Source organism: Podarcis pityusensis (assembly GCF_964106645.2).
Source record: "Podarcis pityusensis genome assembly, chromosome: 5".
Taxonomy (NCBI): Eukaryota; Metazoa; Chordata; class Lepidosauria; order Squamata; family Lacertidae; genus Podarcis; species Podarcis pityusensis.
Genome location: NC_138032.1, coordinates 92,844,152 through 92,872,149, shown reverse-complemented (window position 1 = coordinate 92,872,149; position 27,998 = coordinate 92,844,152). Strand labels below are relative to the sequence as shown.

At 43.4% G+C, this 27,998-nt stretch overlaps 1 protein-coding gene across 4 annotated transcripts; it reads left to right on the top strand.

Moving 5' to 3' along the window:
* Window positions 1-7: 7 nt before the first annotated feature.
* On the top strand, window positions 8-27,998 carry FERRY3 (FERRY endosomal RAB5 effector complex subunit 3; the record flags this gene model as incomplete). 4 transcript variants are annotated; one of them, XM_081005556.1, is made up of 15 exons in its annotated part: window positions 19-145; window positions 879-918; window positions 4,845-5,034; window positions 5,866-6,011; window positions 9,407-9,588; window positions 11,000-11,099; window positions 11,180-11,298; window positions 12,323-12,429; window positions 14,419-14,616; window positions 15,060-15,188; window positions 15,933-16,007; window positions 17,638-17,840; window positions 24,766-24,823; window positions 26,718-26,785; window positions 27,509-27,998. In XM_081005556.1, the coding sequence occupies 13 exons, from the start codon at window positions 4,857-4,859 to the stop codon at window positions 27,599-27,601; spliced, it is 1,656 nt and encodes a 551-aa protein (XP_080861682.1). In that variant the 3' UTR covers window positions 27,602-27,998. The 4 variants fall into 4 exon arrangements, with proteins under 4 accessions (XP_080861684.1, XP_080861682.1, XP_080861681.1 ...); XM_081005558.1 differs by lacking the exon at window positions 879-918 and having other exon boundaries at window positions 8-132; XM_081005555.1 differs by lacking the exons at window positions 19-145; window positions 879-918 and having other exon boundaries at window positions 4,839-5,034.

Genomic DNA, 27,998 nt, shown 5'->3' with positions numbered 1-27,998 from the left:
GCTCTCTCCCGTGAGGAGAAGGTTGAGGGGAGGGGAAAGTGGGCGGGGCGTGTCCTGGCCGACGCGGGGACTCGCGTCTCGTGGGAAAGGGGCATTCCGCCGAAGGAGGGCAGCGAGCGGGTTGAGGAGCGGGTGAGTTTGTGGGGTTTTTCCTTGTGTTCTCCAAGGCAGACGCGGACTCCCGGGCTGCTTCCGTGTCGCCTCAGGCGAAGGCCGGGTTGGGGAGGGAGGGGGGAGGGAGGGAGACTCATTTCCCTCCCAAATAATGTTTATTAAGTTGCTTACACATATAACACATACTGTAAAACAGATGAAGCAAAAATTAAAAAAAGAACAAGGGAGATATAAAACAAATACAACAAATAGCTAGAAAAAAATATGAACAATACAAATTGATTAATCAGTTAAACTTCCAACCTCATAAACATATTGCTTGACTTCCTCTAGTCCTTCCCATATGAATTTCCTTTTTTTTTTAATGATATTTATTCCAAATTTAAAATTACAAAAAAAAACCCGAAAAACAAAACAGTACAAGATACAAAGAAAAATTTGACCATAACCATAACAAAGCATAGAATAAAAAGGAAAAAAAAGAACAATAAAATACAATAAAATTTCCTTGTAACTGGAGGTAGCAGTTTTCCAACATCATTATTCAAAAACAATAATCTATTTATAATCAAACTTACTAACTTTTCTTAACATTTTAGGTCTCATTTATTTAATTAAATCTTAATTTAATCCTAGGCCTAATTGGTACTTTCACGTAATTTTTAATATTACAATATTGATTCAAATAGTCTTTAAATTTCTTCCAGTCTTCTTGATATTCCTCTTCTTTCTGGTCGCAGATTCTTCCAGTGAGGTCAGCCAAGCTCCATAAAGTCCATCATCTTCATCTGCCGTTCTTCCACAGTTGGTAGTTCTTGTGTTTTCCATTTCTTGGCTATTAAAATTCTAGCAGCAGTTGTGGGAGGGAGGGAGACGCTTTGCTTAGACGAAACTTCGCTTTTCCGAAAGAAAAAAGAACCCGAGGAATGCCTGCAGTTTTTGTTTGCTGTAATGTAACAGGTCTTATAGGGACGCAGGTGGCGCTGTGGGTTAAACCACAGAGCCTAGGACTTGCCGATCAGAAGGTTGGCTGTTCGAATCCCCGCGACGGGGTGAGCTCCCGTTGCTCGGTCCCTGCTCCTGCCAATCTAGCAGTTCGAAAGCACATCAAAGTGCAAGTAGATAAATAGGTACCGTTCTGGCGGGAAGGTACGGGGCGTTTCCGTTCACTGCTCTGGTTCGCCAGAAGTGGCTTAGTCATGCTGGCCACATGACCCGGAAGCTGTACGCCAGCTCTCTCGGCCAATAAAGTGATATGAGCGCCACAACCCCAGAGTCGGTCACGACTGGACCTAATGGTCAGGGGTCCCTTTACCTTTACCCTTAACGGGTGTTTTAAACGCGTGTCGTGAAGGAGGAAACCAAGAACCACTTCTGATTCCCCCTGCAGGCGGGGCGGGGGCGGGGGAGACGGACTTGAATAAAATATTTGGGGGCCCCGCCCTGCACAATTGATCGCAAGATGGGGCACCCCCAGTGCCGAATTTACATATAAGCTAAACAAGCTATAGCTTAGGGCCCCACTCTCTTGGGGGGCCCCAAAAAATATAAAGGAGAAAAAACACAGCAACAGTGTTTTGTGTTGTGTAGGCTCCTATGATGTAAGCAATGGGCCCCCCCTGCTAGCCTACTCCCTAAAATATGACTGCTTTGCTCATTTCTATAGGAACTTTTGATATTGCCAAATGCCAATGTGTTTGCATTATTAAGTTTGTTATGAATAAAAAAATCATGTTAAGTTAGAGCTTAATAATTGTTTCACTATTACTATAAAAGGCAAAGGGACCCCTGACTGTTAGGTCCAGTTGTGGATTACTCTGGGGTTGCGGCGCTCATCTTGCTCTATAGTGAGTGAGCCGGCATTTGTCTTCAGACAGTTTCCAAATCATGTGGCCAGCATGGCAAACCAGAGCAGTGCACGGAAATGCCGTTTACCTTCCCGCCGGAGTGGTACCTATTTATCTACTTGCACTGATGTGTTTTCGAACTGCTAGGTGGGCAGAAGCTGGGACCGAACAGCGGGAGCTCACCCCGTCGCAGGGATTCGAACCGCCAACCTTCTGATCGGCAAGCCCTAGGCTCTGTGGTTTAGACTGCACTAAACCACACTACACTATGAATATACTTCTTAAATATATTTCAGTTCAACAATTACTTTGATAAAATACATATTTTGTTTTTGTGCAAATGGCTTTAAATACCTATTAGGTCCATAAATTACCATATACTGTATATATTCAACACAAAAAAGAGCCACAATTTGTTGATGACACAGCTGGACATATAAAGGGCCCCATTACCTCCAGTAGCTTAGGGGCTCATCAAACCTAAATCCGACCCTACTTGAATGGCAACGCCCTCAGATATTTTATTGGGGATGCCCTCCTGTTTTCCCCACCATAAACCCATGAGAAGTACCCCTGCAGGATCAGGCCAAAGGGAGGCCCCTCTAGCCCACCACCCTCTTCTCACAAGCGCCAACCAGATGGGGGACCCTTGGGAAGAGCCTTCTCTCTCTCCCCCACCAGGGGTCTCCAGCAAATGATCATTCAGAAGAATTGATTCTCTTGGGAGAGAGACCAAGATACACAATGTCCTGTGTGGAATTGGGAGAGTGGGGGGTTCCTGCTGGTGGATCTCTTGCTGGCAGGTTCCTAGTGGCCCACTAAGCAGCTGCTACTTTTCTTGTGAATGATTCTGGCCAGGATAGACCATAAGCAAACTTAATTCAATTGTCAGTTGGTTTCTGAAATGTAAAATATTGTGTATGGGGGGGAGAGTTACAACCCTTCACGGCCTAGGACCCTCGTACCTACGGGACCGCCTCTCCCGGTATGCCCCATGGAGAGCCTCAAGTTACATAAATAGCAACACCCTAGTGGTCCCGGGCCCTAAGGAAGTTAGATTGGCTTCAACCAGAGCCAGGGCCTTTTCAACACTGGCTCCGGCCTGGTGGAACGCTCTGTCTCATGAGACCAGGGTCCTGCAGGATCTGATTTCTTTCCGCAAGGCCTGTAAGACAGAGTTGTTCCGCCTGGCCTTTGGCTTGGAGCCAATTTGATTCCCTCCCCCTCTTTCTTTTTTCTTTTTCCTTTCTCCTCCTGTGATGAGGCTGCATTTTAATATTTTAATGTTTCAATATTTTAATGTTGTATTTTAATCTTGTTTTTAAGTTGTTTTTAACTTGTTTTTATTATTGCTTGTTAGCCGCCCTGAGCCCGGCCTTGGCTGGGGAGGGCGGGGTATAAATAAAAATTATTATTATTATTATTATTATTAATAATAATAATAGTAATGTGTTTAATTGTGAAGTGGCTGTTGGGTGGCTTTTTTGTTTTTCTTATGTATTTTGTCATTTTATATCTTGATTTTATTCTGTGAACCGCCCTGAGACCCCCAGGTATAGGGCGGCATATAAATTCAATTAATAATAATAATAATAATATATATATTGTAAGCTACATAAAACTGAAGCCAGCCCATCTTCTAAACACTGTAGCCTGTGGATGCCAATGCACTTTCTTCTACATGCACCCTGCTCCCCCCAGTAGGCTGTAGCCATCAACCGTACTTCAGGTTCCATATGTTTAAAAGATGAGGTCACCAAAAATTGGGGTCTTAAGATGCAGCAGCCCTGTTGTAAAACACCCTGTCCAAACAGGCCTGCCCAAGCAACCTCTTGAGCTTATACATATTTCCTAAAATGTATTTAACTTCAGAAGCTATTTGAAAGGCTTAAAGAAACACATAAAACTATGTGTGTTGAAGTGGTTTTATATGTACAGTGGTACCTCACAAGACGAATGCCTCGCAAGACGAAAAACGCGCAAGACGAAAGAGTTTTCGGTTTTTTGAGTCGTTCCGCAAGACGAATTTCCCTATGGGCTTGCTTCGCAAGACGAAACGTCTTGCGAGTTCTTGCGAGTTTGTTTCCTTTTTCTTAAAGCCGCATAGCCGCTAAGCCGCTAATAGCCGTGCTTCGCAAGACGAAAAAACCGCAAGACGAAGAGACTCACAGAACGGATTAATTTCGTCTTGCGAGGCACCACTGTATCAGAAATGGGGCTTACAACAAAATGTTGTCACGTTTTCTCACCCCTAACAGAAATGTTTCTATTCAAAATAGTAGCTAGTTGTTCTCTCCTCTAAGATACTAAAATCTTTTTCGGAAGGTTGTTTTAAACTATTTTGTAGAAGTTTTAATTCTATTATGATGTTTGCCTTCCTTGATTCTTTGAAGGAGTGTGTGAAGGAAGTTGCAAAGACCTCAGTCCATCCCTTTTTGTGACTTTTTGGGTAACTTCTGGGTTCAGTGCAATGCACGTGTGCACGGTCACACACATATTAGATGTGCCTAAAATGGTATCTGTCTGTACTTTGTTTGTAAACTTCATTTTTTAACTGGAGGTTGCAATTGCCTTATCAGATCTTTAAAAGAAACAAACAAACAAACAAAAAACACACCACTTTAAAAATAAACAACAGTGTGCTATTCTGTGACTGTGTCCTGTTTTAGTCCAGGGAACATCTGGCAAATCTTATTTATTGCAATATTAATTTATGCAGGGTGAATAAAATAAGAAAATACCTTATTTTTTAACAAATGTGAATGTCTTCAATCTCCTTTTTTGTTTTACTTTTTAAAAATTCACTTACTGGCTCCTCTGCCCTTCCTGTGTGTTTGTGTAAAGATATAACAGTAATAGCATTCTCCTTTTGCTTCAATGCAGGAAGCCTTTGAAATGAAGGGTGACCAAGGAACAATCTGTAGTAAGGAGAGAGGGTTTCTGTATGAATTCAGGGCTGGAAACCAACGTTTTGTGCTTACAGTTCCTCTGAAATTCCCAGTGCAAGAAAGTGCTACCCATTTGCATAGGCATCTGATGCGTCCTTACAACTTGCCTTGCTTCATAGAAAATGGTAAGGATTTCTTCTATACCATCAAACATAGACTTTCTCACAGCTGCATAGGGCCTCTAAAGAACTTGGATTTCACATAATGCCATCTGCAGACGTCGGAGGGACATACATGGGTGGCCCATTGCACATGCAAAACTCTGTTTTTGGATGTAGGGAAGTTGAGGCTATAACTCATAGCTGCTTATTTTGCCCTGCAGATCCAAGGGTGGGGGCGAAACTCCTGTTGCGTATTCAGTCACATCATTTGGATAAAATGACCCACAAGATACTGTGATCACTTAAAATAATGGAATAATCGCTTTAAAGGGGGCATTGTTTGCCACAGTGGCTAATAAACTGTGTGCTGTATAGACATAGTATCTGGATGGCATGGGATACATTCATGTGATGAATTGCACTGTGTTTAGCCCAAGACAGAGACATGGGACTGACATTTGTTGGAGTTCTACTCCCTTGTGCTTGGGTTTTTCTTTAACTCTGCCTTACTAGCTTTAATTTTGATCTCAGCTTTCCTCCCCTCCTCTTTAAACAGTCGGGGGGGGGGGGCTTCCTTCCTTCCCTCCCTTCTCTGAACTCTTCCTCCTCCCTTCTTTCTGCTGTGGTAATGATCCCTCCACCTGTGAAGCAGACCACCAAACTGTAATGCATAAAAATATTAAATCGTATATGAGGGATTTGAACACCAAATGTGTGGAACTTACAACCTTTCCTATGAATGTCCTCTTAGTAACCATTAAAAAATTGTGAATTTACCCTTCATAATGACTGTAAATTAATAAGATAAGCATTTCAGTTGATGGATGACCCCAAAAAAACCTGCCATTATTTCAGATTTAAAAGAATCCCTGAATAGATTCATTGAGGAGGAATCCATAAAAGATCATGATGAAGAAGCAGAAGCAGCCCTGGAAGCTGTAAAGTCTGGCAAAGTAGATTTACACCAACTAGCAAATGCTTGGGCTAAAACTTATACTGAGGTAAGAAGTCTCCATAGCATTATATATGCTTCAGAAGATGATGCTGGAACTTATTTTTGTAGCATACTCATTCTTTACTGGATATTTCACTCTCTGATTAGAAATACATAAACCAGCTACTGTTGATTTGGCTCCATCAGGATACATGCTCAGAGAATGAGTTTGCTTTTCCATTGTTCAGTTATTTGCCTTCCTCCCTTCTCTGGCTCTAAGAAATGATGGTTAATTTGAACATAAACTACTTCGCAAGGCATTACCAACTAATTATTGCTAGAAGGCTGATTGAGTTTTCATCTTTGGCTTATGCCTTCCTTTTTTCTGCTATTACAGTGGTACCTCAGGTTACATATGCTTCAGGTTACAGACTCTGCTAACCCAGAAATAGTGCTTCAGGTTAAGAACTTTGCTTCAGGATGAGAACAGAAATCGGGCTCCGGCGGTGCAGCAGCAGCGGGAGGCCCCATTAGCTAAAGTGGTGCTTCAGGTTAAGAACAGTTTCAGGTTAAGTACGGACCTCCGGAACGAATTAAGTACTTAACCTGAGGTACCACTGTACATGAATTGCTTTTTAGCTTGTTTGCTTTTTTCCTTTTGTAACAAACACTGGCAAAAATGTTATTAATGTATTATATATTAGATACTTAAGAACTGTGTGTGCTTGCACAGAATCTTTTAAGTACAGTGGAACCTCTACTTATGGACATAATCAGTTCCGGAGGTCCGTCCGTAAGTCGATCCAGGTCACTGGTAGAAGTGCCGTTGTGTTCAGGCGCATTTGGTGGCAACGCACTTCTGCGCATGTGCAGACGGCGGCAGCCACTTCTGCGGGTGCACGAATCGCAGCGAACCCAGTATCTACTTCCGGGTTTGCCGCGGTCGCGACTTGGATCGGGCCCAAGTAGAGGCAGTCGTAAGTAGAGGTTCTACTGTAGTTGGTAACACATGAATGGATTTAAGTTATTAACAGATAAAAAAGATAGGTGGTACTGAGTTTTTCTTTCTGGGAATGATGGGAGTTATAGTTCAGAAGCTGAAGTGCCCTACTCCTGTCTGTTTAAAGGTATGTGGTGCACTAACAAATATAATTTGATTACCATATTTTTCGCTCTATAGGACGCACTTTTTCCCCTCCAAAAATGAAGGGGAAATGTGTGTGCATCCTATGGAGCGAATGCAGGCTTTCACTGAAGCCTGGAGAGCGAGAGGGATCGGTGCGCACCGACCCCTCTCGCTCTCCAGGCTTCAGGAAGCTATCCGCAAGCCTTCAGACCGTGGCGGGAGTGCCCGCCGGGCTCCCAAGGCTTGCGGATAGCAGCCTCCAAACCCAACGTGGTTTGGAGGCTGGCGGTGAGGGAAAGCAGCGCTTCTCCCCACCACCAGCCCCACAAGCTCGAGGGACAGCGGGGAGGCGGAGTGCCACCTTCCCGCTGTTCCCCGACCTGGTTTGGAGGCTGGTGATTGGGGAAAGCAGCGCTCCCCCCCCCCGCCAGCCCCAAAGAGCAGGTCGAAAGGAACCCGCTGGGCTCCGGAGGCTTCGGGTGAACGCACCTTGAACGCACAGAACGCGTTGTTTTAGAGGGGGAGAACAAGAAAAAAAAAATTTTTTTCCTGTTCTCCCCCTCCTATGGTCCGGTGCGTCCCATAGAGCAAAAAATACTGTACATCTGTAATCTACTGTATTGCCTTAGGTTTGCATTGATCAATAAAATCACTTGTACTAGGAAAGTACTGTTAAACACTGACAGTATGAGCCATTGATATTATTTAACATACTGTTCACAATCTTTAATGCAGATAAAGAACATTTTAAAGTTATCTTACTGCCTTTTCTAAAGATTCTTATAAACACAGAACAGCAATAATTATTCAAAACAAATGGGGTTTAAAAGGAAGAATGATACCGAATAATTTTTTGTACCTCTGTGTTATTATTTATATTCATTTGTAAAAATATTGATATACTGTTATTCCTAAAAAAAATCAAGAGTGGTTTACAACAATTGTTCATAAAACCCATGCAATAAAAGTAACATATAAAATAGTTAAAATGAGAAATCAGCTACCTGTTCTAGAAAGATGTATTCTTAATTGCCTAAATAAGCCTGATGGAATAGAAACTTTTTCAAGAGGAGTTGAAAAGTTGAAACAATGCAGAACAATGGAATGAAAACCTCCCTGTTGTGATTGGTGTGTGTTCTCAGATTCTGGTTGGCAGTGCTTCTAACTGGCATATGCTCATCAATCATTTTCATATCTTCATAACCTTATATAAATCTTACATAGCCAAATAGTAGGATACTGAATCAAATAGTGAATTGTAGCTGTGTTATGTACTGAGTTGAATAGGATCCAAACTGCAGCAGTCTGACTGGTCCTAGAACAATAGGATCCAAAATGCAGCAGTCTGATTGGTCCTAGAACAATGCAGCAGTATGATTGGTTGGCAGGAACCACCCAATCCTGCTCCAGATAGAAGTGAATCCACAACCTGATTGGCTTACAGTAGAATTCCGGAATTAGCCAATCATGTGCAGCCCATTGTGTAAATAATGTATATAAAGCAGATACTGTGAGGGGACTTCCATTCATTCCTCCTCACCACTATGAGTTGAATAAAGAGCATGAAATCACTTTGCGACTCTGAGTATATTTCAAGCTGTCTTGTATCTCACATTAATTTTCAGAAATCCTGTATCTTAGGGCATTCCCAATAAATGTGATACACATCCGCTGTTGTTGAGGCACATACCCAGCAGCTGTCGTTAGCCCCTGGATCAATCTGGTTCAATCAGTGGAGTCAAATATCAGCTAATAGGAATTTATGAAAAGTTTACATAGAGTTGATTCTGCCACGGTGTCCCCTGATCAAATGCAAGTTCTCACAGATTTCCTTTCATAAATCTTGTTTCTCCAGGGACTATTGGCATCAACTTCCAAATTAAGAATCATAAATCATAAATCAAAGAATCTGAATCAAAGCCCCTTTTTGACGGATTACCTGAAATCAGCATCTTAAAACTATGTGACACCTCTTGGGAAACTATGGCCCAAATCAGGGATCACCAACCTTTTTGGGCCAGTTGGCAAAATTACTGAAGTGCCTTTTTTGTGCTTAGCATCTTTTTGGAGCATAAAAAAAAAACACTTTATTTGAGTTATTGACAGTTGCTATACAAGAATGAATGTGGGAGAGATCACCAGTTTGCTAGATATGGCTGCAGTTGTCAGCACGTGGATTCTGAACCATGGAGGCAAAATCTTCAAGGGAAAACCCACAAATTTTATCAAAACAAAAATGTCCCACGGGCAACCAATCAGTATAACATTTTTTTTTTTATTTTTTATTTTGAGTTTTCATGTGCAGGGCACATTATCATCATTTTATAATTTTCCAGGCAACATTGGAATATGCAAGACCTGAAGACCCAAGCTGGGATGAAGATTTTGCAGATGTCTATCATGATCTTATCCATTCTCCTGCTTCTGAAACGCTGTTAAATCTGGAACACAATTATTTTGTTAGCATCTCTGAACTGATAAGTGAAAGAGATGTGGAACTGAAAAAATTACGAGAAAGGTAATTCTTTAAACTTGGCATTTTCTGTTAGACCTAAAATTATTATAAAGAGAGAAGAAATTAATCTGGTGTGTGTTGTTTTTCTAAAGAACTACCAGAGATTTAGGTACTGTCAGGAACCGAAGCACAGACAGTTGATTTTCTTTTTTTAATGCACCTCATTTTTTAATGTATTGTTCCCGCTGAAGACAGTTTTTGAAGTTTCCCTTTGCCAGAGTTGAGTGTGTGTGACACTGTTGATTAAAAACAAATCTGCAGTCCTTTACAAACTTAAAAGTAATGGTCATGGAAGGGTCTTAATAAGCCTCCTTATGAAGTTGATAGAACTAGTTTTAGGGTCATAGTTCTTTGGATCCTGGCCACTAGCTGTGTAGTATGGAATTTTCTGGAAACACTTCATGGGGACATTTCACACATTTAACTTGTGCGATATCAGCTTCACACACTTGGTGGCTGGGCAAATAAAATTCACGCAAGGTAGACAGCTTAAAAGCTCTTTCTGTGCCCGGTTTTCCCTGCTGGGAAGAGAGAGCTTTTAAACTTGTCAGATTTGCTTCCTGGGCTCTGTAAACCTCCCTACCTTTTCAAAGAAAGGAAGAAAGCCTATGCTAAATGGATATTGCAGCATGTAAACTGCCCTGCCCCATCATCTGGCCATGCTGGCTGCTGCAGTTCCTTTTTTATAATAGTTTTTATTAATTTTAACATATAAATTATAATACACACCACAGAACTTCCTCACTTATATAATCTTTTTTGGACTTCCATCATTACCTCTGATGATCCACCGTTTTGACCACTTCTTACGCATTTCTTAATTTCATATTGCCTTTAATTGTTTTAACTAACCATCCTCCCCCTTATCCATTTTTGCAATAATTCCAATAATACTCCTCACAAAACTTCTTGCAAACCTACAAACATAGTCTGATCATCACAAATACTTTTCAAATAATCTGTAAATTTACTCCAGTCTTCTGTGAATTTCTGGTCCCGCCGATTTCGAATCCTTCCTGTTAGTTTATCCAATTCTGCATAGTCCATTAGTTTCATCCTCCACCTGGCTGTTGCAGTTCCAAACATCTGGAGGGCAGCTTACATAATGGCAGTGAGAGGAGACAAACCATTTTTTGGTGGCAGAAACCCTGTCGCGAACTCTCCCCCCAGGGAAATTTGACTTCCCCCCTCTTTGGTGGTTTTCATTCCACCAAGCCTTTAATGGTTTTTAGTGCTGTTGTCTTTTATGCTCTTCTTCAAGATGCTGTTTTTAAGATATTTATTCTCAGCTTTTCTTCTATTGACATATGTTTATGGTGCCGGGGGGGGGGGCGTCTCTTGTCAGGGCCAAATTGTGATGCATATCTATTTTTTACAAACGAACAAAATATTCCTGACTAGATTTTTATTGTAGGCAAGGTGCTGAAATGGATAAGGTGATGCAAGAACTAGGGAAGTCACTATCGGATCAAGACGTAAACATGCTGGCAGCACAACACTTTGAATCCCAGCAGGTAAATGAAGTACCTGATTTAAATAAATTGGGCAGCTCATTTGTTGTTAATCAATTGGCTGACTCAACGTCTCCTTTTAGGCTTTGGAGAACAAGTGGAACAATGAACTGAAGCAAACTACAGCTATCCAGAAACAGGAGTATCAGGAATGGGTGGTAAAGCTTCATGAGGATCTGAAAAACCCCGGCACCACTCTCGGGTACCCTTCTTTCTTAGTTTTCTTCTTAACTTGCTGATTAGGGATTATATCTGTTAGTTACTAATTAGAAGGAGCAGATTAGGGATGTTGGGGTCCGTCGCTTCTTCTGGCAAATGTTGAATCTAGTCCTGGATTAATTTATGGAACTGTTATTTTATTTTAGTGTAGAAAATCTACAACCTAATGTGAACTAAAAGCACACAGGAGGTGGGAGAGCCTCCGATAGGATGTTACTCTGTCACAACAAAGGGGTCTGCTTGTGTTGCAAGATCAGCACCTGGGACCTAAATATGAAGGTGGCAGCTGGTTGCCTGTTTGTTTTAACAAAGTGCTCAAAGGGGTGAGCACAGCTCTTCCCCTACCCATTTTGTCATTGCAACAACCCTGTGAGGTAGTTTAGGCTGAAGAGCAGCGTTTGGTTCAGGATCATCCAGCAAGCAATTACAGTTTTGTGGGGATTTAAACATTGGTCTCCCAGATCCTGGATGCGGGTGGCGCTGTGGGTTAAACCACAGAGCCTAGGACTTGCCGATCAGAAGGTCGGCGGTTCGAATCCCCGCGACGGGGTGAGCTCCCGTTGCTCGGTCCCTGCTCCTGCCAACCTAGCAGTTCGAAAGCACGCCAAAGTGCAAGTAGATAAATAGGTACCGCTCCGGCGGGAAGGTAAACGGTGTTTCCGTGCGCTCCTCTGGTTCGCCAGAAGCGGCTTAGTCATGCTGGCCACATGACCCGGAAGCTGTACGCCGGCTCCCTCAGCCAATAAAGCAAGATGAGCGCCGCAACCCCAGAGTCGGCCACGAGTGGACCTAATGGTCAGGGGTCCCTTTACCTTTACTCCCAGATCCTAGTCCAATACTCTAACTACTACACCACATGGGCTCTCTGTAGCTCTGCCCTTGAAGCTGTTGCAGTTCACACGGTTAGGGTAAAATGCCTATTCCTGTCAAATTAATAAATATGGCGGCAGTGGGGGACAGAAAGCTTTGTCTGGCTTCATTTTCTTTTATTTTCTTTTTTATTTCAGTGATGAAATAAATGTCCAACCCAATCAGTGGAGAGAATCTGCAGAAGGCAATGGGAGGCTTTTTGAAGACCAGAGACAGCTGGAAGAAAGTTTCACTATTCATCTGGGTAAGTGAAGGATTGAACGTCCAGAGCTTTTTCTCACAGCCACGTTTTCATTCATTTCCAGATTGAACATGTTTGTCCACATATCCATATTCAATGGCTTAACACACATACAGGCCACAAATTACCAAAATTTGAAACATGTCTTAAGTTGTGATCTAAACCTATCTTGGTAACCACATCAGTGAGTAAAAATTCATTGGAAAGCTTGGCTGGTATTGATTACAACTTATGAAAAAGGTTGTGCCAAGTGCAGATATTCCATCACTAAGTTTACTTAGTGTAAAGCAAGTTTTGTGCACCAGCAAAAGTAATTCATTTTGGAAATCGCATCAGTGATGACTAATGTGTCTTCTCTGATAGCCCAAATGATTTTCTAAATGCAAATGGACCCAAAATGGGTTTATTTCAAATAGACAGATAGTAAAACTGTTTGATTTCCCCTGAAGTCAGATTATTGTTTTCTAGATATGTTTGTATTCCACCCACCTCGGCTATTTATTGAGTTGCTTGATATTGCTTCAATATTAGCAGACTTGCTGCTGATCTCTCTCTGAACTGGTGTACTTGGCCTTCACAAGGACATTGCTGCACTATGGTTAAGTAAATTTCTATTCTGAACTGGGGTGAGTCCACTGGGCTTATTTCACTACACATGTCTGTTCTTTCACAAGCTACTAAGAGAATATATATTGTCAGGGAATTGCCATCAGCTCAGAGGCGAGAAGTGGAAGGGCAGTTGTGTTACAGGGAGCCTCCGAAGATCTTGCGAAGCAGTTCCATCAGTTTCATCTGCCATTCCTCCAGTGTGGGAAGCTCTTGTGTCTTCCAATACTTTGCAATGAGTATTCTTGCTGCTGTTGTTGCATACATAAAGAAAGTTCTATCCTTTTTTATCACCATTTGGCCGACTATGCCCAGGAGAAAGGCCTCTGGTTTCTTGGGGAAGGTATATTTGAATACCTTTTTTAATTCATTATATATCATTTCCCAGAAAGCCTTAATCTTTGGGCATGTCCACCAAAGGTGAAAAAATGTACCTTCAGTTTCTTTACATTTCCAACATTTATTATCGGGCAAATGATAGATTTTTGCAAGCTTGACTGGAGTTATGTACCACCTGTATATAATTTTCATAATATTCTCTCTTAGGGCATTACATGCCGTAAATTTCATACCTGTGGTCCATAACTGTTCCCAGTCAGCGAACATAATGTTGTGTCCAACGTCTTGTGCCCATTTAATCATAGCCGATTTTACCGTTTCATCCTGAGTGTTCCATTTCAGCAGCAAGTTATACATTCTTGACAAATTCTTAGTTTTTGCGAAGCAGTTCCTCCTCTGGCGAGGAGGAAAGCCCTGCCTCCAGTGGGGAGGGGGTGCAGGGACCAGAAGATGCTAGGGGGAGCCCCAACACCGAGCCTGAGCAAACCGGAGAGGAGGGAAGTCCCCCTTTGCTAGCGCCCTCTCTGCGCAGGAGGTTTGGGTGCAGAGAGGGGAGGAGAAGGATGGGGGTCACATGACTGTTATACTGGGGGAGGTACAAGGACCGGCCACGCCCAGATTCTGCTAGCGACTAAGCGGACATGGACTTGCGATGCTCTGCACTGTAAATAGTTTGTATTAATAATAAAGCCTGGAAAAGACAGGTTGGAGTCTTGCCTGTTTGCTCTTGAGCAACCACACCAGCATCTGACATATATGTTCACTTTTGGGGAGAAAATGTGTGTGGTTAGATATTAAAAGCTAACAGTAGTTAAACATCTTTAAACTGAGACATACAGTATAGCTCTGATCTTTGCTATTGCTCCCTCTATATGTGGGATCAGATAACTGGTTTTACAGTGTGTTTTAGATTAGCTTTAGCAGTAAAGTCAGATTAGCTGGACATGCTTATATAATTCACTTTTCCTGAGGTGATTCGAGCTCCTTTTGGTCCTTCTCCCACTCCCTGTCTCTCGCACGCACATCTTATTTTTTCCTCCTGCCTAGGAGCCCAATTGAAAACGATGCATAACTTGAGACTGCTGAGGGCAGATATGCTGGACTTCTGCAAGCACAAGCGCCATCACCGCAGTGGAGTCAAACTCCACAGGCTTCAAACGGCACTGTCACTTTATTCAACTTCTCTTTGTGGCCTGGTCTTGTTAGTGGATAATCGCATCAGTTCATACAGTGGGATCAAAAGAGGTAAGTCATCCTCATTGAATTGGATTTCTTCCTGTTGAGTTCAGGTCAAGAGTTACATAACTACTTCCTTTTTTTGCCCGAACTAACATATAATTGATCATTTGACAGCCACCTCTCATTTGATATAATGAAGTGCATCACACAGACAAATAGTTGTAAGGCCCACTTGTAAGAATGAAAAATGGGATAAAGAACATTCTGTTTAGCTGTAAATTAACACTATTCAGTAGTCAGGTTTGCACCCTTTTTTCCTTGCTGGTTTTAAATCGTTGGTTTTTAATTTAAATCGAAGCCCTCCTGCATACTAGAACCTTTCCCCAACACCTAGTCTTCTGTGTGAAGGGAACGTTTTTACACAGAAAAGTATTCAATCATGTGAACTTCTGGCTCATAAACCAGTTCTTCACCACTGAGATCTGCGATCTTTCTTTCCTTTACTCCAGATTTTGCAACGGTTTGCCAGGAGTGCACAGACTTCCACTTCCCTGGGATTCAGGAGCAACTTGAAGTTGTTCAGCAAGTTGTACTTTATGCCAGGGCACAACGCAGCAGTAAATCCAAGAGACTGCATGGTCAGTACTACTTGTAGTTGCTTTCCTTCAAATATAAACTGAAAGCGATTTCTAGTGTCCTTTCCAGTAAAAATGAGGAAAATAAACTGTCAGGGAACTGACATCGGAGCTAGAGGTGGAGGGAAGGCTCTCCAATGATGCTGGAGAAGGGCCCAGCAGGGAGAGAGGCAGCTCAGCAGATGGGGAAGCAATTCAGTGCAACACCAGGAATAAGGAGGGGCAGATGGGGGAATCGGCGAGAGGGCTCCCAGACTCTTCACCGGACACCAGCGGGGAGAGCACTGGTCCTCCGCTACCCACGCCCTCCCTGCGCAGAAGACTTCCGCGCAGAGAAAGTAGAAGGAGACTGGGTGTCAAACAACTTTTATGTTGGAAAAGGTTTAAGAAACGCCCACTGACGGATTCTGCTAGCGACTGAGGCAGCCACGAATTGAAGGGCTGTCCAGACAGAAAGCTTTAACAAGGCAACATAGCCAGGAGAGGCGGCAACTTACGCACGAGTAACCCCATACCATTATATAAACGTTTCAAAAGTGTTATTTAAGAATACATTTCTGCACACAGAATTTTTGTTTTAATTCTCAAGTTTCAATTGGTCACTGCTGCTTGAGTTATAAATGTTCCAGTCGCTTCTTCCTTGTTTGTGTAGAAAATAATTTGATCTTTCCTTGTGTGACATAATATATAACCAAGACACATTCAGTTACATGTGATGTACTATTTTTTTTTTTTTATAATCTACAGATTCAGGAAACAGAAACAATGGCAATGAAGATAAATCTAAGAACATAGAACAAAACCTATCAAATATTTTGCCTGGTACGTTTAGTTATGTAGTTTGTTCAGAAAGATGCGTTCCTTGCTAGAATTCATATTGCAGTCTTTTTTAAATTCCTGTGTCAATTTATCGTTCAAAGCTAGTTGCCAAATATGCTTTAACTGAAAGGCACCCCAGAGTTTCCCAGTGCTAGGCAATTTTGAGATGGGCTGCAACCAGTAACCTAATTCAGGTCTCTGTGAATTAAAGAATGATTTGTGTCATCTTGAAGCACAAAGGGAAGAAAAGCTAACAAAGGATCTGGTTTAATAGGTTGCTGTATGATTTGGGTAAATACTATCTTCCAAAAATCTGCCACTTTGGCATAGTCCTCCACAGGTGAAAAAGCACTTCCTTAACCTGACAAACCCACCAACAATATGCAGAGCAACTCCAATGGATATAATTCAGGTGAATTGGAGTCCTGTGCCATCAGGCTAGTCTCCTGTACTTTAGCAGAGATAGAGTGTAAATGAGGTCGAGATCAAGTCGCTTTCCATTCAGCTTCAGTAATTTTAATATTCACGTCCTCCCGTAGCTGACAAGATTCAGAGCAGTCTGGGTATTGGAAATACAACAACATTTTATAAATTTGCACAATCGCCCCCTTATTTCTCTAAGGTAGTGTCTCTCATAGACTTTCAAACATTGTCAGAGATTGAGGAGGACCATAACTGACAGAGAAGACTTGGGCTTTCTGAAACCAGGAAACTTTTATACCTTATAGTAAGGAATCCAGCATTTTAGCTAAAATTTGTTTGATTCGTCAAATAAATCTTTCTACTGTGTGGTGCCCTTTTCCTTCCAAACCAGAGAACTGAGAGTAGTTCTCTGGGGTTTTAAAATTTAGGTGGTTTTTTAAAAAGTAGATGTAAAAGGACTGAGCTTTTGACCCATCTCATCTGTGTCGTGTCAGACTCAGGAAAGAGTTTTTAAAGTGAAGCAGAGATGGCAAGGCAAAGAGGCAGGGATGAAGCGTGTTGTTTCCATTGAAACACACAGGAATTTTTAGCATTACATGTCAGTACTTGTAATAGTTGACCTAATTGACAGGAGTCAGAATAAAGACTAATGACATTCCAAATCTCTTACGCTGTTCACTAAAGGATTCAAAAATATTCTGCCACTTTTTAAAAGCAGAATCAGATATATACCTGGGAAGAATTTAGAATAAGAACATAAACTTTGGCAGAATCATTGTTTTCAAGGCTGCTATATGCCCAAGCCAATATAAATTGAGAGTGGTCCAACTTATAATACCTTTCTCAATAGAAACTGCCAAAGGAGTAAAATTGTGTTTCACAGTCAAGAAGTTACAATCTCAAATGAATTTGTAAGTCCACTGTTGCACTACCTTGTTTTGACTATTTGCACTACCTGTTGCACTACCTTGTTTTGACTATGTTCTATTTGTCCACACATGTAAATGTTAAATAGCATGGGGTACGTTTTTACACTTTGCCATGTAAGCTTGCCAAAAAACAACATTACCTATATTTAATTCTTACCTAATAGAACACATCTGATATCCAGAATTGGGATCTGATGCTAAAATACTTTCCGACATTTTACTCCTTTCATAGGTTTGGTTTTAAATTTATCACTAAACCTATTATAACATTTTTCCCTTAGGAGAATTTTACATCACCCGTCATTCAAATCTCTCTGAGATTCATGTTACTTTTCACCTCTGTGTGGATGATAATGTGAGGTCAGGTAATATTACTGCCCGGGATCCTGCAATAATGGGCCTACGAAATATCCTCAAAGTGTGTTGCACACATGACATCACCACAGTTAGTATTCCTCTTCTGCTGGTACACGATATGTCTGAGGTAAGCAACTTATCACTAGTAACTGCTTTTTCCTGTTTAACGATACAGTGGTACCTCTAGATACGAATGGGATTCATTCCGGAGCCCCATTCGCATCTAGAGGTAAACGTATCTAGCGATGGCATGTCTGCGCGCACGCGCATCGCTTTTCGCTGCTTCTGTGCATGCGCGTGATGTAATTTTGAGCGTCTGCGCATGCGCAAGGGGCGAAACCCAGAAGTTACGCACTCCGTTACTTCCGGGTTGCTGCGGAGCGCAACTCAAACGCGCTCAACTTGAAGCAAATTTAACCCAAGGTATGACTGTATTGTGGCTGACCCTGCTAGTCTAGACCTGCTAGTTTCCTAAAGTGGTGGGCATCGACCCACAGTGAATAAAGACCTAGGAGTCTGAAGGTTCCTGGAGTAGAAAAGCAGTTTATAAGATATAATGTGAAAAACCTAATTGGGAACTGTGATCTTCAGAAATAAAGGTCATGGGCATATACGGAGTGCATCTCCCTTTCTACTGAAAAGCCTCTATATTTAACAAGATTCCACAGTACAGCAGTATTCTCAGACCATACTATATTGCTTTTAAAAAAAGTATACAGGAGAAGAGTTTCAGTTTTAAAACCATTGTGAGGTGTGTGGGTTTTTTTGCAGTATCCAAAGAAAAAAAAATTATTTCCTCCAAAGATACAGCTATAAAAGCAAGCTGGCTTCTGGAAAACTTCAAGGAGCTTTTAAAAAGGCTTTGGAGCTCAGCTTCAAAGCTACATTCCACCCCACCCCATCACCACAAACACATAATTCAGGTCTCCTTGTTGCTGCTTAACACCATCATTTTAAGAAGTTCTCGACACCGTTTGAAAACCTATGTTAAAAATGGGAGGAGGAGCAAGCACTCTCTCCCACAATTATTTTTTCTCCCATCCCAAATGGGGTAGGAACATAAGTAAAATAGTCACATTTTGTTCACTGGTATTCTGCCTCCCTCTCCCTGCTTGCTTAGGGTAGCTAGCCTAGCTAGAAATAATAATAATAATAATAATATTTATTTATACCCCGCCCTCCCCAGCCAAGGCCGGGCTCAGGGCGGCTAACAAGCAATAATAAAAACAAGTTGAATGAATACAACTTAAAAACGAGATGAAAGTACAACAATTAAAATATTGAAACATTAAAATATTAAAATGCAGCCTCATCACAGGAGGAGAAAGGAAAAAAGAAAGAGGGGGAGGGAATCAAATTGGCTCCAAGCCAAAGGCCAGGCGGAACAACTCTGTCTTACAGGCCTTGCGGAAAGAAATCAGATCCTGCAGGGCCCTGGTCTCATGAGACAGAGCGTTCCACCAGGCCGGAGCCAGTGTTGAAAAGGCCCTGGCTCTGGTTGAAGCCAATCTAACTTCCTTAGGGCCCGGGACCTTTAGGGTGTTGCCATTTATGGACCTTAAGGTCCTCCGTGGGGCATACCGGGAGAGGCAGTCCCGTAGGTACGAGGGTCCTAGGCCGTTTAGGGCTTTAAAGGTCAAAAGCAGCACCTTAAATCTGACCCTGTACTCCACCGGGAGCCAGTGCAGCTGGAAAAGCACTGGGTGAATATGCTCCCATGGCAGAGACCCCGTGAGGAGCCTCGCTGCAGCATTCTGCACCCGCTGGAGTTTCTGGGACAGCTTCAAGGGCAGCCCCGCGTAGAGCGAATTACAGTAGTCAAGCCTGGAGGTGACCCTCGCATGGATCACTGTGGCCAGGTCGAGGCGGGAAAGGTAGTACACACATTCATGGGGCTCTGCAAAATGTGGTGTGTTCTGTCGCTCGGTAGGCACATCCTGCGAGGAAATAGCTCTGGGCACAGTCAGAATCTAGAATCGATTCTGATTGACTTATTAGGGCTTGGTAATACCTGCCCTCTCCGGTTTATTAATAGGATTTTGTGCTGTGTGCTCATTCCAGTATTGTGATTGGCGTGATTATTAATAGATGGCAACTTCTGCTATTCAACAAACACACAATTCCCAAGTGTTCATTGGCTTTTATCTGGCAGTATGTTGCATCATGATCCTAAGAAAAAATGTCACCAGTATTCACAAGAATACAGTGGTACCTCTAGTTACGGACTCAATCCGTTCTGGGGTGCCGTTCGCACCCCAAAAAATGTGCAACTAGAGCGCCGCTTACGTGCACGGCGCAATAAAGCGCTTCTGCGCATGCGCACGTGGGGCTTGCCCCACTTCCAGGTTTGCCGCGTTTGTATCCTGAAAAAAACACAACCGGAGACTGACGTAACAAGAAGTAATACTGTACTCGAAAATGGGATTTCTCTCTTAGCCTACTGACATATGCCCATGTGTGTGATATGTGAAAATGCATATCAGAATGATGGGGGCCCTCCAGAGAAACGGGGAAAATTTGTGACCCCTCCTTAAGAACAACTCTTTTGGTGTGGAAGGAGGGGAATATGGTTTTCACCCAGAGATGTCTCCAGTCACCCTGATATTGGATCACCCTGCTTTTAGACTCTTGGATAATATCAGCAGTTCCAGGCCTGGGAATCAATGGGAGTCCATAGAATGGGTGCCATTAAGGAGGAGGTTATAATTGCATTGCTAGAGAGGACCCTATCATTCCTCCTGCATGATAGGGTCACTGGGTTGGGCTCCAGCTCCACCTAGTGGACAGGCGGGAAGTGAGTGTCTCCTAATCAGCTTTTGCTCCCACCTGAGGCATTCTCATCGCTCTTGGTCAGGGGTCAACAAAGTTTTTGTGGCTTGGGCCAGTTCACGGTCCCACAGAAGCCGCGGTAGGCCGGAGTGTGGGTGTGCGCACATGCGCAAATGCTATTTCCGGAACTCCTTCCAGTGCGGAGGAGACGTGCACAGTTTCCCATTGGCTGCAGGAGCTTCCTGCAGCCAATGGGAAGCCGGTCAGCATCACGGAAGGCGGTTCCTGCTGTGCTCTGCACCGGTTTAGCGTGGAACACGGGAGGCGACCAAGCCAGTAGCGGGGGTCCCCGAGTGCCTGAGTGGGAGGCGGGGGTCCATGGGCTGGTTAAATGACCCCCATGGGCTGTTTGTGGCCCATGGGCCTTAGGTTGCCAACCCCTGCTCTTAGTTCTCGCTTCTTCTACATTTTTTTCCACTCCTCTGAAGCCCCTCTCCACCCAACTGCCCTCCAGATCTTCCAACCTCCCTCCATTTGGAGCGGCAGCTTCCTCCCACCCTTTTCAACCTTTCCTTTCCTAAATATTTTTTTCAGCTTGTTTAGCTAAAAAATGAAGAAGAAAGGGCTTCCCCTCTTTCTCCTTCCTCTTCCTTTCCCTGCTCAACGGACTGTATTCAGGGAAGTGGACTTGGATCACAGCCTGCCCATGACCCATAGAGCCGTTCCACATGGTTCAGTGCACCTGATCAGGCCCATGTCTTTCTTGGGTGAGCATGTCTGTAACTCCCCTTGCCTGCACAGGGCAGCAGCCTCCAGCACTTTTCAGCAACTCAGGACCCCCCAGTAGGCCACAAGCAAGATAAGGTACCTTGACTAGGTATTGATACATCACCCAGGAGTGGTTTGAGGGCCAGAACATGGTGGCGCTTTCACCTGGCGGTATATCGTGGGTGAAACCACTGCTGTCAGGTGTAGCCACCATCACACACTGGCCCTTCAACTGAGGGGGAAACGAGGCGCAGAGGAATGAGTTCCATTGGCCCTGGCCCCATGGCCGATGGAGCTTGTAACTCCCTCTGTGCAGTGGCTGCAAGTGCCACATAATGCTCATTCCTCACTTGTAAGAAAGCTCTCCTCTTCCCAGAGGGGAGGTGTTGTGAGGGGGAACCGTTCCTGCGTCAGCAGGGGGGCGTGTTTCATAGAATCATAGAATCATAGAGTTGGAAGAGACCACAAGGGCCATCGAGTCCAACCCCCTGCCAAGCAGGAAACACCATCAGAGCACTCCTGACATATGGTTGTCAAGCCTCTGCTTAAAGACCTCCAAAGAAGGAGACTCCACCACACTCCTTGGCAGCAAATTCCACTGTCAAACAGCTCTTACTGTCAGGAAGTTCTTCCTAATGTTTAGGTGGAATCTTCTTTCTTGTAGTTTGGCTCCCTGCATCATCTCCCCGGCTGCTGCCCCGCCCTGCAGTGGGCCAGCCAATAGGGTTGGCCTGGGGGCGGGGTTTAGCCGTATTCAAGCGGCCGCGGCGGCCTCCGCGCCTCATTCTGCTTCCTGGAAGACGTCGGATCACCCGCCCGCCCACCCTTTAGGCTAGGTTTGTGCTCTTGACCTTGCTATGGACCTTGGTTGGTTGCCCAGGGGGCCTGGTAGGAGTTTTTGTCCATTTGGCTAAATTGGCACCAGCCTCTTGCTTTTTCGCCTGTTGTTGTTTAGTCGTTTAGTCGTGTTCGACTCTTTGTGACCCCATGGACCAGAGCACGCCAGGCACTCCTGTCTTCTACTGCCTCCCACAGTTTGGTCAAACTCATGATGGTAGCTTCGAGAACACTATCCAACCATCTTGTCCTCTGTCGTCCCCTTCTCCTTGTGCCCTCCATCTTTCCCAACATCAGGGTCTTTTCCAGGGAGTCTTCTCTTCTCATGAGGTGGCCAAAGTATTGGAGCCTCAGCTTCACGATCTGTCCTTCTAGTGAGCACTCAGGGCTGATTTTCTTAAGAATGGATAGGTTTGATCTTCTTGCAGTTCATGGGACTCTCAAGAGTCTCCTCCAGCAGCATAATTCAAAAGCATCCATTCTTCGGCGATCAGCCTTCTTTATGGTCCAGCTCTCACTTCCATACATCACTACTGAATTGCCTACCTCATAGCAATTCGTCACAACTTTTCCGATTTTGGTGGTTATGCACTGGAATATGTGTTGGGGGGTGGGGGGTGGCCATCACCTACCCCGCCCCATTTTGGGTATTCCGTTAAAGGAATCCGGCGGTCGTGGATCATGTCCGATTCCCTTGCTGGTGGCTAGAGCCACGGCATGACCCCCGGTAACATCCAGTTGTATTTGCATCGACAAGCTCCTCCCACTGGTTGTTAACCTTCAAATGACCCCCCCACTGCGCAGGTGGGGTCGAATATAGGTAGTTTGATCCAGTGCCTAAGCCAATAACGCTCACATGCTGTAACCAATGAAAGTTGTGGCCTTTTTCAGCCCGTTAACCTAAAATACTTGTGTCCATGTCCATTACTTCTCCACTACGCGGGTTAGGGTCCTCAACTCACAAATCATTCTTTCATTGTGGCAGCACCTGTACTTTGGATCTCCTTCCCCCTTGACTTCAGGCAGGTGCCTTTGTTGTACTTTTTGCCAGTTGTTAAAACATTATTGTTTAGACAAGCCTGTCCATTAACAGCCTGTCCATTGACGTTACCTTGTTTTAATCTCTCTTTAGTCTATTGTTAATTTTAATTGTTTTTTTGAATGTTTAGACTTGTTTTTGCCTGATTTTTATTTACAATGCTCAGATTTCTTGTAAACTACTTAGAGCTTTTCTTGCAATCCAGCGGTGTATAAATTTTGTTAAATAAGATAAACAAACAGTGCTGTTCTGAGAAGATTAATTTTATAGATTTAAATTCTGTGCTGTTCTCTGTGCCCCGGCTTATTTTTATTCTGTGCATACCCAAAATGACAAGTACACACGTTGTCATCCAAAGCAGTCATCATCCAAGTGTCACATCCTGTTTCTTCCAGAAAGCCTTTTATGGCATCATCTCGTAACCTCACTGACTGCCAAATGTGCTGCTAATTTCCCTTCAGAATAACAGGACCTTCCTTTTTAGAGTCTGGTTTTTATCTTCGCCAAGACGCAGATCAAAACCACCGGCAAACACCCACGTTGCATGTGAGCAAGAGAGCATGTGGGCAGATGAAATTACAATGGAGATCTAGTATTTCTTCCGCTAAGCCTGAAAAATCCCTATATCTGTATTCCGTTATCCCTTGCTACTCTTTCTGATTCATATATTACATAACCCCGAGGGCTAAGTAAACAGACGTTAAGGATTTGCATCATGAGAAAATTGATTCTAAATGTTTCCAGTTTACAAGATGTTTTGTGGTTTTACCTTCAGTCTGTATTTTATACATGTTCACTGAATCTAGGTATTTTAGTCTTGCTATCCTTGTAGGACATGGTGGGACAGATTTGGCTGCTTCCAAACAATGAGTCTGAAATTTAACCTGAGTTTAACAGTTATTTATTTTATCAAATGTAAGCTTTGACTTTCTATACTAGGTCCTCAAGGTGGATAAGTGAATAATGTCGAAAATGCAACGTAAAACAAAAACCAGTAAAAAGCACAGATGGTAACTGATAAAGCAGCAAGATAAACGCAGTCATTAGCTGATATAAATTGGTGTATTTTGAGAACCCAAGAATGAATTTACAGAGCTTATTTATTAGCAGACTTATGAAATGATTGGGACCCTTAATGTGCTTTCGCAGTATGATGACATAGTGCATGTCAGGGGAGCAGATTTAATCACAGTATAGTTTGACTGTGGCATGATAGAATCAGAGCCGGAGAGGATCTTTTAGGCCATGTAGTGCAACTCCCACTTGATAGAACTACATCATCCCCAATGTCCAGCCTCTTCTTGAAGAGCTCTAGAAAGTGAGAACCCACAGACCTTCTAGAGACTTGGTCCCATTGCCCATTGTCTCACTGTTAAATGAAATGAGACTTGTATTAATAAAGATATTGGGGGAGGGCAAGCAACAGGCAGTGGTTTGGGGCGGGGATTGAGTGAGCATAGCAACCGTATATTCCATGAATTTGAGATGTTAAAGTTGGATGAATGAAGAAATGGTGACAGTTAACTTGTTGCAATGGCTTATTAATTTGAGTCATTTGCTGAGTGTCTTGATCTGTATATAAACCCCCTGCTATTTAATTGATAATTAATCAATTTTAATTTTTGTTTTTTATTTTAAGGAAATGACTATATCCTGGTGTCTGAAAAGGGCAGAGCTTGTATTTAAGTGCGTTAAAGGTTAGTAGTGCACAGTCATAGTCTACATTTTTTGGAAATGCCAATTTCAAGAGTAATGGGAACATCCTTAACTCAGTAAGCACATGCATTGCAAGCAAAAAGTTCCAGGTTCAATCCCTGGTATCTCTGGTTACAAAGCTCAAATAGTACAGTGCGGAAAGACCTGAGACCTTTGATAGCACTAGACTAGACTAAATCAGCATGAGACAACTTCGTATGTTCAACTAAAGTAGTGGTTTCTGAACTGTTTGAAAACTAGACTTAACTACTATGCAGATGTGTGTGGAATTGCAGCCTGAACCACACTGCATATCAATATTATTATTTTCTTCTGAACGGAGTATCCATCATAAAATCCACTATGCCAAGAGCTCTTTGTCTTATTGAGCTTTTCAAGACCAGAATAAACTCTTTGGGCCTTCCCATTGAGAATACCAGATAGACACCATAAACATAGAAGAAACTGCTCTGTATGATCTACCGTATTTTTCGCTCTATAGGACGCACTTTTTCCCCTCCAAAAATTAAGGGGAAATGTGTGTGCGTCCTATAGAGCGAATGCAGGCTGCGCGGCTAAGCCCAAAGCCAGAACAGGGAGACGGAGCACTGCGCAAAGCCTCCACAGGGCAGTGGGGTGAAGGCACCCCGCTGCTCTGCGGAGGCTTCAAAGGCTGTGCTCCGGGGGCTTCAGGCAGCTATCCGCAAGCCTTTGGAGCACGGCAGGAGGTCCCGCTGCCTCCAAAGGCTTGCGGATGGCCGTCTGAAGCCTGGAGAGCGAGAGGGGTCGGTGCACACCGATCCCTCTTGCTCTCCAGGCTTCGCTTCGATGGAGAGGTGCTGCACAGTTTTCCCTCTCTGCGCAGCACCCCTTCAGCAAAGTGGGAGGAGAAATGGAAGGGGCTCCGTTTCTCCTGCCGCTTTGCTGAAAGGGCACTGAGCAGAGAGGGGGAGAATTTTTTTCCCCTGTTCTCCTCCTCCTATGGTCTGGTGCATCCTATGGTCCGGTGCGTCCTATAGAGCGAAAAATACGGTACCGTATTTTGCGCCCCATAGGACGCACCGGCCCATAGGATGCACCTAGTTTTTTGGGGGGGGAAATAAAGAAAAAAAATTTATTTCCCCCCCAGGTGCGGGGCTGGAAGAACCAGGTCGGGGAACAGCGGGAAGGCGCGCTCCGCCTCCCCACTGTCCCCCGAGCTTGTGGGGCTGGCGATGGGGAGAAGAGCGCTGAGCCCGGGACTGCAGGCACCTCTGCGCAGCCATCGGGAGCCGGTCTCCCGAGGGTTGCGCAGAGCTTCCTGAAGCCTGGAGAGCGAGAGGGGTCAGTGCACCGACCCCTCTCGCTCTCCAGGCTTCAGCGAAAGTCTGCATTCGCCCCATAGGACGCACACACATTTCCCCTTCATTTTTGGAGGGGGAAAAGTGCGTCCTATAGGGCGAAAAATACGGTAATAATAATACATTAGGTAAGACCATGTTGACTTGTTTCTCTGCACTAAGAGATGCAGCCTGCTTCCAGTCCCAGCCAAGCCTTGTATGAAAAGCAACATGTTGCAGGAAGCTGTCCTTGCTTTTGGGGTTGTGGACAATGTAGGTGGGGAAATAGGAATTCCTCTTCCAAGGATGTTCCTTTCCAGTTCTATTCCACATTGAATTGTACTAGCAGAACCACTGAAAGTCTGCACTCCTTTAGGTGGAACTTGGGCAAAAGCTTGTACGCTTGACTCAAGCCAGTTCCTTTCATGTTGTGATGTGAAGCTGTTGTAGAAAACCGGGAGCGCCTAACTGGCTTTGATCAGTCAGGTGGCTTAATCACAGAAGCCAGGTCCTATTATATACAGTCCTGGTTGGAGCCATGACTTACAGGGTCACTGTGTTTTTGAATTCCTTCCAGGATTCATGATGGAAATGGCTTCATGGGATGGAGGGATTTCTCGGACGGTTCAATTCCTGGTACCGCAGGTAAGTTAATGAAGACACACACACACACACACACACTTTAAATTTTGTTATGTTCTAGAACAGAAATTTTGATAGGTTCTAGAACAGAAATGGTTCATAGATTGCCCTGAGTGGTGTTGTTATTTTTAAAAAATTAAAATTAAAATCTATCAACTTTATGCCAAAAGGCACCTCCCAATCCCATGGTTTTGTTAGTATTTTAAAAAAATAAATAGTGTGGTTTATCAGATGGAATGCCTGCCCTGGATTCGAATCTCAGTTCAGCTTTGGAACTCCCTAGTTTATATCCCAGCTTACAGGTTCATTGTACAGATAAAATGGGGACGGTCATCATATATGTTGCCCTGAGCTGCTTGGAGGGAGGGTGGGATAAAAATATAATTAAGTGGCTATTTGTAGCTGATAAGCAGAACTTTGCAAATATGTGGCGTAGATTCACACATTTTGTAAAATAGCTGTTTGTATAAAATAAACAGAGTTTATTTTGTGAAATGAGAGGCGTGTTTTATTGATTGCTGGGATGAATCTGAATAGTTGGAAATTCCGTCTCCCACCTGATGTGTAGGGTGCCCTTATGAAGCTCTTTCGGGAGGAAGAGCTGGATATAAATTAAATAAATAAAAATGTAAAAGTTGCAAGGAAAGCTCAGAGGCTTAAATTGTGTTTGAGCTAGAGAGAACAAGAAACATATTTATTCTTTGGCTCTCTTCCTTTTTATTACAGAGTATTTCTGAAGAAATGTTTTATCAGCTGAGTAATATGTTGCCACAGATTTTCCGTGTCTCATCTACGCTCACTCTGACATCCAAACACTGAGGGCCGTCAAATACTTGGAAAAGGAAATATATAACACTGGATCTATTTTAATACATTAATCGTCCCCTCCTTAATGATAACCACCTGAATGTGATTATGGTGCAAATTCCTTGAAAAAGCTGGGATTCAAGACATACTTTAAAGCTTGCACGAGGCGAAGTGCGTTGGTTTGTTGTTTTCCCGCCCCTCACTTTTGTCTGCATGCCTTCTCACCATATTATGGGATGTTTTGGGTCCTCCAAGCTTCAGAAGCAGTGGGGAGAGAGGGGCAGTAGGGAATGTGGTAGAAGCCTAATTGATGTGTGAAATACAACAGTGGAGCTCTGGGTCAAGCCGTAATGTATTTTCCTGTACATAAATATTGTCAAAGAGATATAAATAATTTTTAAAAAATGGA